Genomic DNA, 20,742 nt, shown 5'->3' with positions numbered 1-20,742 from the left:
GTCAACAAGCACCGCTGGAGGATTCTTATTAGTGAACACTGAGATGGTTGCCATGCGTGCTATGGTAATGCAAAATCGACTTGCCCTTGATATATTATTGGCAAAAGAGGGTGGAGTCTGTGGAATGCTGAAAGTTCAACATTGTTGTACTTACATTCCTGACGAAAGTAAAGATCTGAAAATTTATATTAAGAATATTACAGAATTGCATGATGAAATTGCACCACTGAAGGTTGAAGGTGTTTGGGAAAGATTGGAAAGAAAATATCAGCTATTAAAGATTTAATAGTAAAACTAGGTAGCACATTTTTAGGTAAAATATTATTTCCATTAACGTGTAATTTTCATTATATTAGTGATAAGATTAGTATGTATTTGTTGTAAACAGAATAAAAATAAGAAAAGGTTAAAAGGAGAAAAATTAAGGAATAGAGATAAGAAACAAGAAAGAGAATTTGACGAGATAGAATTGGAAGGATTTAAAGAAAGCATGTACGAATCAGCAATGAGAGAAGAAATAGGGAAAACCGAATTATGAAGGAAAGCAAGAAATAATTTTGAAGTTCCGTAAAGAGATGCAAAATTTTGATAGTGTGGTGATAAAATCACCAAAGGGGGGATTGATGGAGCGGGTAATACAAAATGTTGTATACCCCCCCTAATTTGCATGGGCATACGAATTAGAATAATCAATTAATATTAATTATAATCATATTAAATGTTTGAAGTGGAATACTAATCAATCCTATTAATGTTTGAATTACACGCGGGATTTGCATTTGCATGGCCAAAATATTTGTAAACTAAAATATGTACGCATATTAATACTAGAAAATTAGAATTTTGCATGATATATGTTGCTTTTGTGATGTATATTATAAGTCGCACCAGATGACATCACTGGGTGAATATAAACGCTTTGAATGTTGCTATTATGCTAGATAATTACATACACATAAGGGAATTAGTGAGGGTTTAACAATTTATTAGCCATTTCCATGATTTAATTAATTTTTGTGTTTGTTTTACTTAAGTTGACCATTCGGGCCTATTATAAAATGGCCACCCTTTTGACTCGATGCGACTGACTGCACTCCACGAGGTTTTGGGTGAAGTGTGCCTGCGCTGCAGTAAGCAACAGTGGCCTCGTCCTGACCCCAGCCAAGCCGTACCAACCAAGGACAACCTGGGAGAGTTGCCAGATTTGCCCAACAATAGACTTTCTTTAAAAACCGGAACCAGCATGTGCGATGACCTAACTTTATAAACTATGTGAGAACTTCACCGATCGACCCTAAACCCACCAATGAGGACTGTCTAAAGCTGATATTTGCTACAATTTTACATTGATTTTATTATAAAAACTGATAGAATAGTGAGTTACGCGCGCTCTTTTTCTTTTCCTGATGTTATGCTGACGGAGAGGACGGTGACGCTGCAGGACAGCTGTTTCCCTGAATCTTTGATGGACTGAATTGCTGCCCAATTTCCTGATGAACTGAAGAACGTTGACCTAATGGGCATAGATTGACTTGTACACGCTTATGGTCTCGACCCAACCTATGGGACTGTAGCGTGCTGCAGAACAACTTGATTGACTTAAAGGACGACAAATAGCCAGATTAGGTAAATATGGGGATCTGTGGCTTGAATAACAGTTTTTTAAAATTTGCATTAATTAGATAAACTTTATTAAGGATTATAAACAAATGAGTTGGTTTGTTTATTCATAGAGAATGTTTAAAATCTAAATGTAAGTTAGAGGGTTGAAAAATCAGTTTACCAAAACAACTAAATCAGATCTATCGATCACGTGGAAGGAATATCTAGAAGTTTAGGTATAAGATGTGCCGAATTAAAATATTTGATGAATAGTTATGTAAATATATTTTCCATTAGGTCATAAGGTATTCCTTTCATGTCAGCGTTTGGAACATTCATCTCTCGGAAAGTGCAGACCAATCATGTGTGAATGTTGGTGTTATGGGTCCCACCAATGAATTTATTGACTGAATGTGTTAGTGTGATATTTGGTCTCTGACAAAGAGAGGATTTTGGATTCCACGCTGCAGCACTCCATCAAAAAGCCCATTCTGAGGAGATTTTAAGGAAAGAACTCCCAAAAATGTATTCGGAGACAGGCTGCAAGTTCAATGTCAAAGAATGGAAACAGCTCAGTAAGTTCGCGAATAAAGCATTTTGAGGCGCTAACTACAAGAGAATACATTTTTTATCTAGATGGTTATTATACTATACACCCCAGAGACTTTCTAAAATGTATAAAACGAGCCAGAATCAATGTTTTCAATGCAACCAAAATGGTAATGGTGGCTGGGTGCATATATTTTATGAATGTAATGATTTACAGCACTTTTGGAAGGGGATTTATGCCGAGATGTCTTGCATTTTGTCCTTTTCAATTGAGCCATCAGCCATGTTGGTGCTATTTTGTTCATCAGGGGAAGTGAAATGTTTCACAAAATACCAGCAGTATTTTATATTAATCTCTATCGCAGTTGCTAGGTCACTTGTCCTTCAAAACTGGGGAACCAAGAAACAACCTGGTATCGAACAATGGTTTCATAAAATGTCCAGGACCCGTAGATTAGAGGAGACCTATGCTAAACGTATAGGAGCATTGACAAGATTCAGAGGTATTTGGGGGCATATTATCAAGAACGGCGTTAAAATTATCGCCGCTTTAGCGGCAGGAAACTGCTGCTAAAGCGGCGATAATGGGCTTGATAATATGCCCTTGTAAACCTGGGCTTCTATTGGAATTTTCAAGTGCATATTATCAAGCCCATTATCGTCACTTTAGCAGCAGTTTCCTGCGCTGAAGCGGCGATAATTTTAACGCCGTTCTTGATAATATGCCCCTTGGAATTATTTTTCTTTTAATGGGTTTGCAGATGAAAGGTGATTATAGGATTTAGTTGTTTGTTCATGTCTTTTAATTCTTGTTATTAGCACAATGCACTTTAAGTATTATAGGACCCTCTTGAATCCTTTAAACAACTTTACGCACATGCAAAAACATTTTTAAAGTGTGTTAAGGAATATTTGCTGCTAGATTTGTATGCACTTTCACCTTCTGCATATTGCACTTTTGAAGTGGTCTGAGGGATACTTGTTGTTAGATGTCTATGCACTTTAATTCAATTAAGAATGTTATCTACTCAGGTTTCAGTATTTTTAGACTCGAGTGTATACATTGGAGAAACTGTAGGGAATATGTTTATCATTCAGCTGTATCATAATATGAACCCTTTGGAATCATGTTTTAATTTCTTCAGATAAGAATTATTATTATATTTTTTGAATTACTTTATTATGGAGTGAGTTTTATAGTTCCCATTAAGTTTAATTTTATAATCATTCTGTCCTGGCGTAGTTTATAGCTCTCTATTATTTCCGTTCAATATTTGATGCTATATTCCTTGTCTGTTTGCTCTCGTCTTTCTATATTTTTCTGTTCAACTAAAAATATTTTTTTAAAACAGAGTATTTAGAGGAATGTGTCCATCAAACATTTGATAAGCTTCCAGTTTTGATGCTGACTTCGTGAGCAGATCGTCTCTAATGTCATGAGGGTCTCAGTCTGATGGCCTAAGATCAACCGCTGGGGCATGTGGCGCTTTCACAGCGTATTTGGCTGGCCAAGGATTTTTTACGCTTGACAGTGGAAATGAGCGAAATGTGCAGTCTAGGACTATCTGACTGTAGTGTGTAAAATGTGTTTAATTGGCTGACTGATCGTCAGGATAGCGACCATTTAGGGCACACAGATACAAGTTCTCTAAAACAGTGGAACCACCTGTAGGGCTTAAGGTACCTTGGTGGCTGCTTGGTGTAAACCAGGTCGACATGTTTCGTGTCTTAAGGGCTCCAAAATCGGGCGACACTTCTTCAGGACCTATGTTGTGACGAATCAGATTAGAGTACGTCAGATTAGCTGCGCCTCCCGAGTTGGGGGGGCGCAATAGAGACAAAGGCGAGTCCCAGATGTGAATCTCACCCAACCTTTCAACCTATGGTCGGCATTGGGTTGTGCAACATGGAGGAGGGGGAGTCAGCTCAATATATTAAAGGTAGCCAACAGTTAGGTAGAGGGCAAGATCTCCTCATACCAGGGCTCCCCCGCTTCCGAAATGAGACCCAGATCTAAGACTGAATAAAGAGTTTCTACAGACCTGGAGCCTTTTTTTAAATCACTTATCCACATTACAATACACATAGCACTGACTGCCCATATACATACTTCACATACGGCGTTTTTACAGATCAAAAGAACTCCGCCAAAGTAGCCACCAGGCCCGTCGGACATTGCAGCGCCGGTCCGACGAGGAGCGCCCTATGATGAAGCATGACACCCCTAAAAAGGTGTGTGAGGGCAACATGATCTGAAATTCAGATCTCCCAGCGACAAAGATCCCGTGGCATGCAGTGATAGTGTCCTTGTTCATGCCATATATGCTATATAAGAGGAACTGGTTACCCTTTAATTGTCTTCAAGGATATTAGCCATCATAAATCCGTTAATGCAGAAGAAGGGTTTCTAAATGGATTATCCATTACATTTAGGTTAAACTGACCTATTATCAGTAAATGGTCTTTTGGATGAGTTAATTTGCTAGCTATTATTAGGCGCTCCAAAGCCTTGATGTTTTGCTTCTTTTTCTGGGCTGCTGGATGGATGTAAACATTTAGCAGTATTAAGTTGGCTGCAGAGGGATTTTGGGTCCATAAAAGGTTATGGTGGTTAGTGAGATAAATGAAGCGTCGAAGGAACAACATAGTGATACGCAAATGGATAAGCCGATCATCGCATGATACTTTGTATTGTCTGGTGAATGAAATAAATAATTCACTGTAACATTCGCACCATGATTCCTGCATTCATATGATATATATATATTTTTTTTTAATCCTCATTTGCCTCTAAAAAAGACCAGATTCCATTTGCACACATAAATGGAAGTACTGTGTCCCTCTGTGCCCCTGTGTGCTGGAAAACCGGGGGGGGGGGGGGGTAGGGGAGGGACAGGGTCATTCGCTCAAAGACTTTATGGCCCAGATTTTCACGGAGCGTCACGACCCACCTCCACCTCCCCGCTATCACTCCACTGCATGCAACGAAGCGCCTGAGCACAGATTGGGAAGCATAGATGGAGAAAGACCAGGATAGCTAGACGAGGCATAGCAGGCATATTCATTGGATAATAATATTCGCTTGTTGCTCACACCACTCCAAAGCAGGAGACCAAAAATTTGGATTCTTGAAAGCCCTCATGTCTAGCCTGGCCACATGTTTAATAGAGAGCACCCAGTCGGAGAACCTGGGAGGAGATGTGGATATCCATTGCTTACAGATCTCTCTGCGTGCCAGCAGCATGGTATAGAAAAACAGCTTGGATTTGCTCTCTGTGATTTCTTCAGAGGAGTCAACACAGCCAAAGATAACCGACAAAACGCTTACCTTGATAGTAGTGTCCAGCATCTTAGACAATATCCTACTCACGTCATTCCAGAATGACTGGATCTCAGGACAATCCAGGAACATATGTACGTCATCTTCTTTCAAACCCCCGCACTTAGGGCATGCCACATCACCTCCTCTTCCGAACCTTGACAGCCTCTGTTGGGCATTCCTATTAAAAAATGGAAAAATGCTGTTTAATACCCCCACAACATCGGAACTTGGGAGATTGCTAGATGCTATGTCAAGACAGGAGCCTGGAGCCAGTCAGGGTTTTTTGTTTGCATTCATATGATATTGTGTGATGTTAAAAAAGATTTTGCGTTTAAGTCTGTTAAAATGTTTTCCAGCCGGGCCACATTTCAGGCCAGTAGACTCATGGGTTTGGGCTCATTCTTCGTTTTTAGGAGTAAAGGTGCATGCATTTTGTACGTAAGTCATTCTAATAGTGGACCTGCCAAAGTGGCAGCCAACCAGCCCCAGTCCTCTTGCTGATGTTCCTGTGCTGGTGGAGTAAACTTCTAGAGCCTTCCTTAAGCTTTGGTGGAGATGATCAAACCTTGTTTGAAATTGGTCACTATTAGACTCCTGAGGAGTGTTGATGTGCGTGGTGTTTGTTGCTACCTGCAAGAGTTTGTACTATTCACTGGATTGGGGTACTCCTGTTTTAGAAGTTGTTCTGGCTTCTGAAAGAGACCAAGAACATCAGATGTTTGAGGGCAATGTTTTCAGAATCCCTCTTTCCTCTAGGAGAGTGTGATTTTCATATATGGTGTTGACAGCTAAGAAAGTAGTCCAAGTCACGGCTGTTGCTTCTTTGTGGGGGAATAAGGTTGAGAGGATAAACTGGTTACTCTTGATATCATTGAAATTTAAATGATGACATTTTAAGTGAGAAGCTGGAGGTTTAACTATATTGCCCCTATTCAGGATGTCATTTGGTCCTTGGGATGTGTAGTCCGGATGTAAGATTGTTATTTTAGTGGCGGCTGGTAATTAATAGTTGTTTTGGATTGAAGCCATGGTTATGTTAGGCATACATGTTTTTAAAGTCACTTGTTGCGTGCCTTTTGCCCCGCTATTCTTTTGTTGACTCAAGTATCGGTGCAATCTTTCGGGCTTTTGACGGATCTCGTTTAGAGGTTGCCTCGATGTATGTTCTGGGGGGCTAATGCCGTTGGGCGCTTGGCTAGATTTATGCCTCTGGGTTAGGTCAGCCAGGACCTTTTTTAGTGATTGATTGTTAATAAGCTGGGGCTCTTGAGGCAGGGGGTCTAGTTGAGTGATGGGGTTTTGGGCTATAAACTCTGTGGAGTCGGTCAGATGGATGTTCCTTAACAGAGCCTTGAAGTGAGGTTGATTTGGTTGAATGCACTATGGCGTTTTCACTGTTCATGCCCAACAAGCTCTCAGGAGTTTCTGGTATGTGATTGGACTCCTTTGTTAAGGGGGGAAGAAGCTCTTTATATTGGCTGCATAAACTGCCATCTTCTTGATTGTATCCAGTTTTTTTATTTGTTTTCCTATGCGTTTTCTCTTTCACTTAGCTAGTTGAACAAAGGGGGGGATTGAAGGCACTACTAGTTACATTTACGGCTGTGCATAATGCTTTAGGGCTGGAGCTGCTTGTCGACTTACGTCTGGGGTCATTTGATGTTTCAATATGTGGTCACTAATTGGGGAGTCGGAGCAAGGAAGTGCAGGATGAACTTCCACTTTAAGTTTTATGGTCTTATTGGAGAGTCGCATTAATAGAGGAAGCAGTTTTGAGATCGATCTTTGTCTTGGTGATGCTGGGATTGAGTGGTTTATTGGTGTTGTGGGCTGTTTGGAGCTGGGTTGAGTGGCCTTATACTTGTCAATCAGTTTGAATTTCTGAAGTAGATCTCTGACTATTGCTGGTAGGGCAAAGAATTTGTCTAGCAAGATCGCACATACACAGTCTTGAGGATTTCATTTGTTGACATGCGATGATGTACGATTGCTAGGATTTTGAGGGTTAGATATCAAACTGCTGACTGTAGCGTTCAGTCGCACAATGCGTGAATCGATGGATGATGTGTACTGAGCTAAAGCTTCTAACAGGGAAATTTGAATATCAAATTTGTTTGATTGGTACTCCAGTGCCCTGACTGAGGCTTCTAAGGTGCTCATCAGATGCTATCAGTTCCTTGGGTAAAATAAAATCTATTTAGGCTGCCGTTTTGAATTGGTGATTCCACACGAAAGTCACTGATGAATGATAGCTCATGTGAACGAGAGGTTAAAGAGGTGAAGGTGAGTTCGTTCTCTGGAAAGAATGGTGACTCGATGTTGGATAGCCTTTGATTTGCTAAATGGTCTGTGTTTTGTTGAGAATAGATTCTTTCAGTTTGCAAAAAGGTAGGATCGGTTGGTAGGGCGACATCTGATGTGCCACATTTATTGCAGTTTTTTTGAATCTCAGAAGATTTGAGAGGCATCAAGTCGTCACTTAATTTCAAGGGTGGCTGGCCTACCTGAGCAGATTGGTGGACAATTTGTGCTTGTGATTGACACATAGGAAAATAATTAGGCAGGTGCCGCTTTGTTGACTTCGGAGTTACTTGACTGAATGGGGGGCGGTTAATTCTGTTGCAGTTGGTGTATTTCTATTGGCACAGCAGCTCAAGTAGCTTGTCAGCACACAACCCTCTTTTTATGGGTTTTCACTTAGAAGCCAAAAAAAGTGATGTATGTAAATGTGTGCCTCAGTCCTGGTTGTATAACATTACCAAACGTGGTTTTACCAGCCACGTCTTTTCCACGCATATTTAACCATACACACCATTACCACACATGTAAATTCATTAACATTAAAAGTGCACTTACAACACAAACAACAAGCACACACACTTTCACCACGCATACTAGTTCTCTTTCTGACTTTAAGATTGTATAGTAAACTTACCTGTACACAGCATTCTCTGCTCCGATCATCCGTCCTGTTTCAATATGCTCTCTTTTCTGTATAAAGAGATGTTCAAGCCCCCACATTCGAGAATTTTTAAAGGCAGTAAAAATTGACTATTGTAGTGACAATAATTGCCACTCTGGCTTCACAGTGTTTAGGATCAATAATTACTTTGCTGATTTCAACGTTATAACTTGCATCGCCAGAGCTTTAAGGAGTTACCTGTGCCATTGTAAGTTCTGTCTTTTTTGACCATGTAAATGTATTACACATGCTACTGTGTATGCATGCACTCCTGTGATGGTTCTTGACACAACATTTACTTATTCAATGCCATCATTAAATATTCACTAGTTTTGATAGTACTGCCATTATTAAATATTCAGCAATAGGGGTGTTACCCCTAAACCTGTCCCAGGATGCTTGTTTCTGGTCCCGTGAAGCAAACACAAGGAGCGGTATTGGGATAACAGCCCTAATAAGCCAGGCTAGCTTGAATCCAGTGGCAAATGAGCAAGGGACCCAAATCCGGGCATACCCTGCTAACTTAGGGCAAACAAAGCAAATACAAGGGGATGATGGACGGAGCACTGAAACTTTTCAGATACTCACCCCCAGTCACAGATCCACCATTGTTCTTTAGCTCACTTTGCCACCCCAGTTAAGACCCAGCCATATACAAACCAGTCTTGACCCTGTTCCTCATGGGAACAGTCTAGCCCAAACTGCCAAGCCAAGTTTTCCTTGGACCGGAAACAAGTAACCCCTCATCAGCCAGGCTAGCTTGAATCCAGTTGCAAATTGAGCAAGGGACCCGCATCTGTGCATTCGCTGCCAACATAGGGCAAACAAAGCAAACTGTTACCCCAAAACCGTTCCCAGGATGCTTGTTTCTGGTCGAAGGAAGACTTGGCTTGGCAGTTCGGGCTGGGCTTTATCCATAAGGCACAGGGTCAATACTGATTTGCATATGGCTGGGCTGGCAAAGTGAGCTAATGAAAAATAATGGCTTCAACCCAGATCTGTGACTGGGGGTGAGTGTCTGAAAAGTTTTAGTGCTCCATCCATCATCTCTTTGTGATTGCTTTGTTTGCCCTAAGTTGGCAGGCTATGCCCAGATGTGGGTCCCTTGCTAACTTTTCGACTGGATTCAAGCTATCCTGGCTGATGAGGGATGTTACCCCCGAAACCAGTCCTAGGATGCTTGGTTCCAGTCCAGGGAAGAACTGGCTTGGCAGTTCAGGCTGGACTGCTCCTATGAGGCACAGGGTCAAGACTGATTTGCATATGGCTGGGTCTGAACTGTGGCGGCAAAGTGAGCTAAAGAATGATGATGGATTCAACCCAGATCTGTGACTGGGGGTGAATGTCTTAAAAGGTTCAGTACTCCGTACATCATTTCCTTGTATTTGCTTTGTTTGGCCTAAGTTGGCAGGGGATGCCCAGATGTGGTTCCCTTGCTTCCTTTCCAACTGGATTCAAGCTAGCCTGGCGGATGAGGAGTGTTAACCCAAATCCAGTCTCAGAATGCTAGTTTCGAGTCTGGGGAAGACTTGGGTTGGCAGTTCAGGCTGGACTGTTACAATGCGTCACAGAGTCAAGACTGACTTGCATATGATTGGGTCTGAACTGGATTGACAAAGTGAGATAAAGAACGATGATGGATTCAAACCAGATCATTGACCAGGGGTGAGTGTCTGAATCGTTTCAGTGTTCCATCCATCATCTCTTTGTGTTTGCTTTTTTGCAATATTTTGGCAGGGTATGCCCAGACGTGGGTCCCTTGGATTCAAGCTAACCTCGCTAATGAGGGGTGTTACCCTGAAACTAGTCCCATGATGCTTGGTTCTGGTCCATGGTAGACTTGGCTTGGCAGTTCGGACTGGACTGTTCCCATGAGGCACAGGGTCAAGACTGATTAGCATATGGTTGGGTCTGAACTGGGTGGCAAAGTGAGCCAATGAATGATGAATGATTCAACCCAGATCTGTGACTGGGGGTGAGTGTCTGAAACGTTTCTGTGCTGCATCCATTCATCATCTCCTTGTGTTTGCCCTCATTTGGCAGGGTATGCCCTAAAGTGGGTCCCTTGCTCACGTTGCCACTGAATTTGAGCTAGCCAGGCTGATGATGGGTGTTACAGCAAAACCGGTCCCAGGATGCTTGTTTCTGGTCCAGGGAAAACGTGGCTGGGCAGTTGGGGCTGGACTGTTCTCCTGAGGCACAAAGTCAAGACCTATTTGCAAATGACTGGGTCTGAACTGGGGTGGCAAAGTGAGCTAAAGAATAATGATGGATTCAACCCAGATCTGTGACTGGGGTGAATGTCTGAAAAATTTCACTGCTTAGTTCATCATCTCCTTGTGTTTGCTTTGTTTACCTTAATTTGGCAGGGTATGACCAGACATGGGTCCCTTGCTCACTTTGCCACTGGATTCAAGCTAGCCCGGCTGATGAGGCATGTTACCGCAAAACTGGTCCCTGGATGCTTGTTTCCAGTCAAGGGAAGACTTGGCTGGGCAGTTCGGGCTGGACTGTTCCAAAGAGGCACAGAGTCAAGACTGATTTGCATATGACTGAGTCTGAACTGGGGTGGCAAGGTGAGCTAAAGAACGATGAATGATTCAACCCAGATCTGTGACTGGGAGTGAGTGTCTGAAAGGTTTTAGTGGTCCGTCCATCATCTCCTTCTGTTTGCTTTGTTTGCCCTAATTTGTCAGGGTATGCCCAGACGTGGGTCCCTTGCTCACTTTTCCACTGGAATCAAGCTAGCCTGGCTAATGAGGGGTGTTACCCCAAAACTGGCCCCAGGATGCTTGTTTTCAGTCCAGGGAAGATTTAGCTTGGTAGTTCAGGCTGAACTGTTCCCATGAGGCACAGGGTCAAGACTGATTTGCATATAGCTGGGTCTATAAAGGAGTGGCAAAGTGAGCTAAAGAACGGTGATGTATTCAATCCAAATCTGTGACTGGAGGTGAGTATCTTAAAAGTTTCAGTGCTCCGTCCATCATCTCCTTGTGTTTGCTTTGCTTTTACTAAGTTGGCAGGGTATGCACAGAGGTGGGTCCCTTGCTCACTTTGGAACTGGATTCAAGCTAGCCTGGCTGATGAGGGGTGTTAGCCTGAAACTAGTCCCAGGATGCTTGTTTCTGATCCAGGGAAGACTTGGCTTGGCAGTTCAGGCTTGACTGTTCCAATGAGGCACATGGTCAAGACTGATTTGCATATGGCTGGGTCTGAACTGGGATGGCAAAGTGAGCTAAAGAACGATGAATGACTCAACCCAGATCTGTGACTGGGGCTGAGTGTCTGAAATGTTTCAGTGCTGCGTCCATCATCTCCTTGTGTTTGCTTTGTTTGCCCTAATTTGGCAGGATATACAAAGAAGTGTGTCCCTTGCTCACTTTGCCACTGGATTCAAGCTAGCCTGGCTGATGTTGGGTGTTATCCCAAAACCAGTCCCAGGATGCTTCTTCCCGGTCCAGGGAAAATTTAGCTTGGCAGTTGGGGCTGGACTGTTCACCTGAGGCACAAAATCAAGACCTATTTGCAAACGACTGGGTCTGAACTGGGATGGCAAAGTGATCTAAAGAACAATGATGGATTCACACCTGATCTGTAACTAGGGGTGAGTGTCTGAAAAGTTTCAGTGCTCCGTCGATCATCTCCTTGTGTTTGCTTTGTTTGGCCTCATTTGGCAGGGTATGCCCAGACATGGGTGCCTTGCTCATTTTGCCACTGGATTCAAGATAGCCTGGCTAATGAGGGGTGTTACCCCGAAACTGGTCCCAGGATGCTTGTTTCTGGTCGAGGGAAGACTTTGCTTGGCAGTTCAGGCTGGACTGTTCCCATGAGGCACAGGGTCAAGACTGATTTGCAGATGGCTGGGTCCATAAAGAGGTGGCAACGTGAGCTAAAAAACAGTGATGAATTCCATCCAAATCTGTGACGGGGGGTATCTGAAAAGTTCCAGTGCTCCGTCCATCATCTCCTTGTGTTTGCTTTGTTCGCCCTAGGCTGGCAGGGTATGCTCAGATGTGGGCCCCTTGCTCACATTGCCACTGAATTGAAGCTAGACTGACTGATAAAGGGTGTTACCCCGAAACCGATCCCATGATGCTTGTTTCCAGTCCAGGGAGACTTGGGTTGTCAGTTCGTGTTGGACTGTTTCCATGAGGTACAGGGACAAAACTGATTTGCATATAGCTGGGTCTAAACTGGGGTGGCGAAGTGAGCTAAAGAATGATGATTGATTCAACCCAGATCTGTGACTAGGGGTGAGCGTCTGAAAATTTTCAGTGCACCGCCCATCATGTCTTTGTGTTCGCATTATCAAATATTCACCAGTTTTGCTAGTATGCTTTCAAACACTCAAAAAATAAAAATTGCACCTAATACTAATCCTTTAAAACTTGACACAGAATGAGAAACCCTGCCATCTACTGTTCAATTGTGATGTTAAGTCTTGTGCTGAAAAGACTTACGTGGTAACAGTATTTCCAAAGTAAAAAAATGTGTAGTAAATATACTGTAAAGTAAAAAATTTGGAGTAAAATTTCTTTCCCGCAGTCCTAACATATCGAAATTCTTCTGTGTAACATTCTATTCCTCTATTTTTAGTTTGTCTTTGTCAGTCCAAAAGGTGGAAAATGCTTTGCAATTCAATTTAGTGTTGAACCTGCCCTAATAGGGCAAAACTATGAGGCAATTTATCACTGAGTTTGCTTCGTATCAGTTGCTCGTATTAATGTTCATTCCTGTAATTACCACTGAAGTTGAGCACCCTACTGCGACATTCTGTTTTGTATTGGTATTTGCCATTATGTATCAGTACGTAAGATGCCATTTTCTTTTGTTAATTTGATTCCTATTTTTCCCAGCAGCATTTTATAAGAACACAGAACTATCAGCTATCTACCTTACAAAGTCCAGCCCAAAGTCCTTGAACTCCATGATGATGTTCTTTTCTCAAACTGCATACAAGTATTCTGAATTTCTGGTAGATGGAGTGAGGTAAGCAAAGAATAAATTCATATGATGGTTTCTTTGGTATTCTGGGCCTGGCGCAATATCAATATGAGTTTGGTTCGCCGCAGTCCTGATTTCGTAATGGGGGCTATTTCGGATTTGCTGATACATTTTGCAAAGGAGCAGGTAGTAGATTAGAGATTTTAGTCTTTGAGAACAACTTGAGTATGCTGGTGACCCTACTTGAGATAATTTGGGATAATTTGGTAAACAATCCATTACGAGGAAGAACTTTGATGTTTGTAATGGAAAAGTAATATTTGTGAGGGATGTTAGTGATGAAACTATATTCCTAAAAAATATGTACGTTCCATAGTGTTGAGGATGCATTCACCAACCTCTATATTTTATCAATTAATTATTGACAAGGAAGCCAGAAGTATATTATGGAAAAAGTGAATGTAATTAAAAATCGTATTCTCAAAGAATATAATGGTCTGAAAAACTCTTAGCAATGACTCTTTTAAATCAAAAGGGGCATATGTACAAAGAAGTGGTGGGAAGAGGAGTTAGCCATCATGACTTAACACCATATTTACAAGAATATGGTGCAGCCTTTGCATTTCCCCCTGCGCTGGCACTACACTTAGCTGCCTAGTGCCAACGTAGGCACCCTTGCTCCATAGTGCAAGGGTGTCTGTGTGCAGGGGAAGATTGCTTTTGTGTAGGAAGGTATCCCTTCCTGCACATAAACAAACATTAATTGCAGTTTTGTTACTTCTATGTGTGCTGCTTAATGCAGCGCACATGGAAGTTACAAAATGTCATTTTTTTAAAAGATTGTTTAAGTGCAAGAAGGAACTCCTTCCTACACATAAACAATCCAAGGGGGCTCAATTATGAGCCACTGCGTCACTTTTGCGCCACCGGTGCGTCACTTTTTGTGACGCACCAGTGGCGCAAAACATTCACCATGTCGCGCCATATTTATGAAGTGACGCATCTAGGTAGATGCGTCACTTCGTAAACACCTGCGCTACATTATACCTGCGCCAGGTATAATGTATGCAGGGTGGGCGTACTCCCGCAAGAAAGGGTCGTAGGAGTGGCGCAGCAAAATCTATGAGATTTCAGTGCGCCACTACTAGGACTCCAATGCGTCAAAACCTTATGCCTGCCTCATGGCAGGCGTAAGAGTGATGCAGGCCCTTTCACATGGGGCTTGCCCCATGTGAAAGGAACATTGCTGGAGTTGCGTCAGGCTTCCGACACAACTCCAGCAATGCGCCACTTTTTGCGCCGACAGATACATCAGTTATACTGACGTATCTGACGTATCTGTCCTTCCTTGCGACATGATGCGTCATATTATAAATATGACGCATCATTGGTTTCGCAAGGAGGGCGCACTGACAAGTGACGCACAGCTGCTTTCACGCAGTGATGCTTCACTTCTCATAAATGAGGCCCAAGGTGTTTTGCTTTTTCCTTTTGTGCTGCACAAGCCAGCACACATGGAAAAAGCAAAAACAAGGAGAAATAAAGCATTTCTCCTTGTTTCGACAAGTTAAGACCAGCTTTACCCACTGCAACACCCACTGCTCACCCCATTCACGCTAAGCATAGCGTGAAATGGGGCATTATTTACAGGGCACCGTTAAGCCACATTAAGTGGCTTAACACTGCCTTGTAAATAAGGTGAAGCTCCAATCGCCACAGGAACATCGGAAAAAATGACGTTCCTGTGGCAATAGGGGCCTGTACATATGCCCCTATATGTTTTTGAAACATGAATTTAGTGTGTGGTTGTTACTGTTGGGACAGGAAAGTCTTCTGCATGGTGAGAGACGTTTGCCCCTGCCCAGGAGTTCCTAAATGTGTTATTGCCGGGATCCGTAAAGCTGATTCTTAGTCATAAGACGAATACTGATCATGCATGTGCGCTATGACGGTAGGTCTATCTCATCAATTGCTGTCTTGTTGGACAAGTAGGAGCGCCCAGAGTGCTACCCTGATAGTGGTGGAAGGCTACTACTTTCTCCGGGAGTTGAAACAACACAAGCCCAGTGGTGGAATCATACAGTATAGTGATTAGAAGTGAACAGTTTCTTTTTGCCCTGTGTCACTGGCGTAAGGCCTACCGGCACACTCACCTTTTTTTAAAGTTCTGCTGCTGTGTGTTCAACTCACCCCTGGCCTACATCAGGTTGATGTGAAAGTGCATGTGTGATGAAAACATGTGCTGAGTGCAAGTATACCTAGAGTGAAGTGCGGCACAGTGTGCACATGGTAAATGTGTGTGCCCTGGCAGTGTGTGTTTAAAGTGACACACCGGGTACAGTACAGAGAGACTGTAGTGCTGAACGGTATGCCCAGACGGAGTGTGTATGTTGCATGTGGAGATGCTGGTGGTAGCAAACTGTATGAGGAAAGCAGTGCAGAACAGTGAATGCACTATGAATGGAGTGCCTGCACTGGTACATTACATGGAGGACCTTAGGTTCCATTTTGAGAAGCACAGCCCTGACTGATGAAAACACGAGGAGTAGTGGAATCCCCTAGACAGATTTGTGTATGGTTGCATTTATGTGAGCTGGGGGGGACAAGCACTGGATAAGGGGGAGCCAAGCTCACCCTGTGCATTTCAAAAGGCTCTTTGATTTAGTGACATATCACATGGAAAGGGGCCTGTATATATCTCAGGAAGTGGGTGATGGGACTGATATGTAAATTATAAAGGGTAAGGCTGAGGGCCCAGGATTGACCTTTGATGCACACATCTCTGCGGCTGTCATGCAGGCAGGAGCTCTGGTCACTGCCATGAATCTTGTTGAGGGTTATTCAATCCTTCCTGCTGTAACATGCCTCCTTCAGAAGGATGGATGAAGGGGAGAGATGGCCACCTCAAAGGAGAAGAACCCCAATGTCAAAGGTCCAGACCCTAAATCACATTTTGTGTCTGGAAAAGAACAATAAGTAGGGGAGTCTGAGACCCATACTTTGTCATCTGCCGAGCAGCCAACCGGGCTGTATAATTCCTTATTTTTGCAACAATACCAGAGCAATACATTTCCAAAAAACATAACTCATATGACAGATATCAGGCTGCACTGAAGTTGAATTGAAATTACATGAATATGTCATTCACATTACTATCTATGGTACAGCATTTGAACTATAACCCTTTGTACAAATGTAACTTAGAGCCAAATTCAACCTGTAATGATTAATAAAGTTAAATTGTGCTGCCCAGGTAGCTGCTTTACATATATCATAAATGTTGCCCTATTCGGTTTATAAGGCAACCATCTCCCCTGTCAGGCAAACTTGAACAGGTATTTTAAACTCCTGTCCGGAATTCAAATAGAAAATTAAAATTACTTCTTTTATCCACTGATTTAAGGTAAAGAGGATGGATTTTTCCAAAATTATGCTTGTCCAAATTTACACAGAATCCCATTTCCTGAAATCATCTGATGCAGCCAAACATAACTTAACAACTTTGACAACATAAAGCAAACAATCTTGATCTGAAACTTAAGCTGGAAGAGTTATTTCTTGAGGAATGAGTAGGTAACATTTGGAATAAACTAAGACCCAACCGTAAAAAAAACTTTCCTCAAATATCCTGAGATGAGGGGGAATTACATACCAAAGCAGTTAATTCCACTAAACCCCTGGCCGTGACAATAACCACCAAAACACTTAGCCATAGGATTAAAGAGAGCATTGTGTAAAGCCTCTAAGATCAAAAGAAGAGCCCAGACTGATAACACATTTGTTACTCCAGGTCTTAGAATCACAAAACCTTGATGGCTAGACTGCTTAGGTAGTGCACAGGGGATTGTAGCAGTGCATGGGTTAGTGCCTGGGACATTTCATGAGTACATGGGCACTGACTGGATGATTAGAGTACTGCAAGGAGAGTGCATGGTGATTTTATAACTGCTTGGGTTTTGGCAGAGTGAGTGGATAAGTACATGGTGCTCACTGGGTGTTTGGAGGAGTACATGGGTTGTGACAGGATGATGGCTGGACTGCATGGGTAGTGCTCTGGGAATTTTATTAGTGCATGAGTTTGTGCGTGGGCCATTGCATGAGTGCATAGGTAGTGCTTGGAAACTTACTGGGTGATTGCAGAATATGGAATCAGTCAATCATTACTCATGTAGTTTTAAAGTCACATATTCACTGCCTTTGCACTCCTGTAATCGGTCAGGCACCTCTCAATAGTTCACTAAGCATACATGTAACAGTATAAATAGAATCTGAACACAAACATGAGTGATAACATACTATCTTGTTAAGTAGATAAATACAACATGCCAGAAAGGGCACTATCTGGTGGTTTACTTTTGAATTACATCTCAACCATTCAATCAACAAATATGTGACATCATTAAACTATACCTCTCAACAGACTTAAGAAAGAAGGGTAATTAACAACACCTTTTATTAGCATTTTAAAACCACACTTATATTGTACATCTTCGCCTTTGTATCTAAAATTATGTGGCATCATTCAACTATACCTTTGCTCAGACTACAAAAAGAAGCCTAATTAACAGCACCTTATTTCACCATTCTATCTTAAAATATATGGCGTCATTGACTTTACCTTCTGTACAAACTAATAACAGAAACCGAATTATTAACACCTCATATGATCATCTTTCAAACAGCACAGTTGTGCTGCATCTTTACCAAAGTATCTATAAATATGCAGTATCATTCAACAATACCTTTGTAGAGAGTAAAAAAAATGAAGGCTAATACACCTCATATGAACATCTTTCAAACTACACATTCGTACTGCATCTTCAACCAACTATCTAAAAATATGTGGCATCATTCAACTATACCTTTTAAAGGACTTAATGAAAAAGCTTAATTAATACCATCAGTAATCATCTTTAAAAATACAGATATTACTGTACAGACTCTTTTATAAACAATATTCAAGTACAATGAAACTAATTCCAATATACATCTCTACATTTAATAATATATTTCAAACAACACAGTTTTAGAATAATGTCAAATCCTTTTGAAATAAACTTCAAAAATGTATAGCTCACCTTGCAAATAAATGTGTTGAATGAAAAATCTCACAGTCAAACAGGATTTTCTTTTACACAGAGTCAATGTTATGCAGCAGACTCAGCAAGTTTAAACCAGTCTTTTTCTATACAAATACACATAAGCAACAAATGACATTGCTTCCCAGACTTTTTCAAATTGTGTAAAACACATTTCCATTGGTTACAGATAATAACCCTTATCAACTGACTTCTTCACCCCTTCTGCTTAATGCCAGTTTCCATAGCAACAGGTCATGTAACATTCAACTTAACTGACAGGTCACAAGTTCACCATATTTTCAACTTCACCACACAATGTTGCAAATGAAAACAGCAGGTGTGGTTGGCTTTGCAAAACATGACCATATCCTTTCTACTGTAACTGTCAAACATTTTTACTAACCAATAAGAAACTTTCTTTTTAAACAAAGTAAAATGCACCCTATGTTTGAATGTACAATGTTCCTAAACAACCAATCAATTCTCTTTTTTCTTAAAAACAGCATCTTCTCCACCATTTTAGATACCCCTCATTCTACCAAATGACTACCTGAGCTACAAACATATTTTGATTACCTACAGACATACCTTCAAGATGCTTTCTGTGTGGATAGTTGGGCATAGCTATGTATTCTGGTGCAAAAGGTATGCTGAACACAGAGGTATTGACAAAGACCTAGCATTGCAAAATGTAGTCATTAAATGGATTGGACAGAGAGGGTTAAAGTGGCACCAATTGATGCCTTTGGTTAAAACCTTTTTGCATCTCCAAGCCCCTGACCTCATGATTGTGCACCGTGGTGGCAATGACCTAGGCACATTGACTGGGGTAGGTCTGGAATTGCTAACGAAGGACACCTTTGCAGAATTGATGTTGCTTTTCCCCAAACTGTCTTTGTATACTCTGACTTATTCCAAAGACAGAAATGGAAGTGGTCCAATCAATGTTGTCCTCAGATTGAGAAAGCTAGAAAAAATGTCAAGAAAGCTAATTCTGCTTACCTTAGAGACCATAGGATGGGCTCCATCTATAACAACAATCTTCGTTTCAATATGGATGGCGTCTATAGAAGTGATGGAGTACACTTCACTGATGAAGGCAACAGAGTGTTTCTCAACAACCTGAAGCTCTGCATCCGCACTTACATGTAACTACAACAATCTCCCAATGAAAACAAGGGCTCTTTTTAGAGCCACTCAATAACCCAACATATAACCTAGGTTTATATAAAAAAAATCTAAATTATGTTTGTTGGGAGTCACGCACCCATCGTGTTTACACCAGGGGGCCGCACTGGGAGCCGTGCACCCCTCGTGTTCACACCAGGAGGCTGCGCTGGGAGTCGCGTACCCCTCGCGTTCACACTAGAGGGCTGCGCTGAACGCCGTGCACCCCTTGCTTTCACACCAGGGGCCATGCTGGGAGCCACACACCCCTCGTGTTCACACTAGAGGGCCGCACTGAGAGCCGTGCATCTATTGCATTCATAACTGGGGCCGCGCTGAAGGCAGCGCTAGGGTTGCAACTCCAAATTTTTGGTACAGGGAGGGGGACCACGTGGCCCCTCTCCTGGGCTACTTTGTCCATGGACCCCTGCACATTAAGTCACGAGTGTCCCCGGGACCTGGTCCACCCGGGGGCTTTTTGAAAATGAGAGTCCGCGCTTCTTTTTTTTTTCTCGGCAGGAGTCGCGACCCCAATGCCACTACTGCCGTTTAAAAAAATAAATACAATTTGGGGTCCTGAGGGTCCTTGTGGTACCCCCTGAGCAGGCCTATGGGGTCAGGGTGTTTCTACCCTGCCCCCTTTTCTCCATTTTACACTTTGTTTTACTGTTTTCTTGTGACTCGGTTCTACCGAGTCACAAGATGGCTGCCAACACTTCCTGGTTTGGAGTGTTAGCAGCCAATCAGAGTGAAGTTTGCGCCCGGGAGGGTTAGCGGAGCCACCGCAGCCACAAATATATACATTTTTTCTTTTCCTAATTTCTCAGGAACTACTGAATAGATTTACATCATTTAAAAGGTCATTTTCTGAACCAAGACCTTAACTGACAGGTCACAAGTTCACCATATTTTCAACTTCACCACACAATGTTGCAAATGAAAACAGCAGGTGTGGTTGGCTTTGCAAAACATGACCTTATCCTTTCTACTGTAACTTTCAAACATTTTTACGAACCAATAAGAAACTTTCTTTTTAAACAAAGTAAAATGCACCCTATGTTTGAATGTACAATGTTCCTAAACAACCAATCAATTCTCTTTTTTCTTAAAAACAG

The 20,742-nt window shown here is 42.1% G+C and overlaps 1 protein-coding gene across 1 annotated transcript in view; it reads left to right on the top strand.

Moving 5' to 3' along the window:
- The window catches only part of LOC146805009 (acetylserotonin O-methyltransferase-like), a 791,837-nt gene that overhangs the window by 169,198 nt on the left and 601,897 nt on the right, over positions 1–20,742 (top strand). Inside the window, exon 3 of the mRNA XM_085622162.1 lies at positions 13,295–13,424. Coding sequence (XP_085478288.1) covers positions 13,295–13,424 — 130 coding nt within the window. The remainder of the gene's footprint in view (positions 1–13,294; positions 13,425–20,742) is intronic.

This window comes from Triturus cristatus, chromosome 8 (genome assembly GCF_964204655.1).
Source record: "Triturus cristatus chromosome 8, aTriCri1.1, whole genome shotgun sequence".
Classification (NCBI taxonomy): domain Eukaryota; kingdom Metazoa; phylum Chordata; class Amphibia; order Caudata; family Salamandridae; genus Triturus; species Triturus cristatus.
Note: the sequence above shows the minus strand (reverse complement) of the source record. Positions and strands in the feature narration are given on the sequence as shown.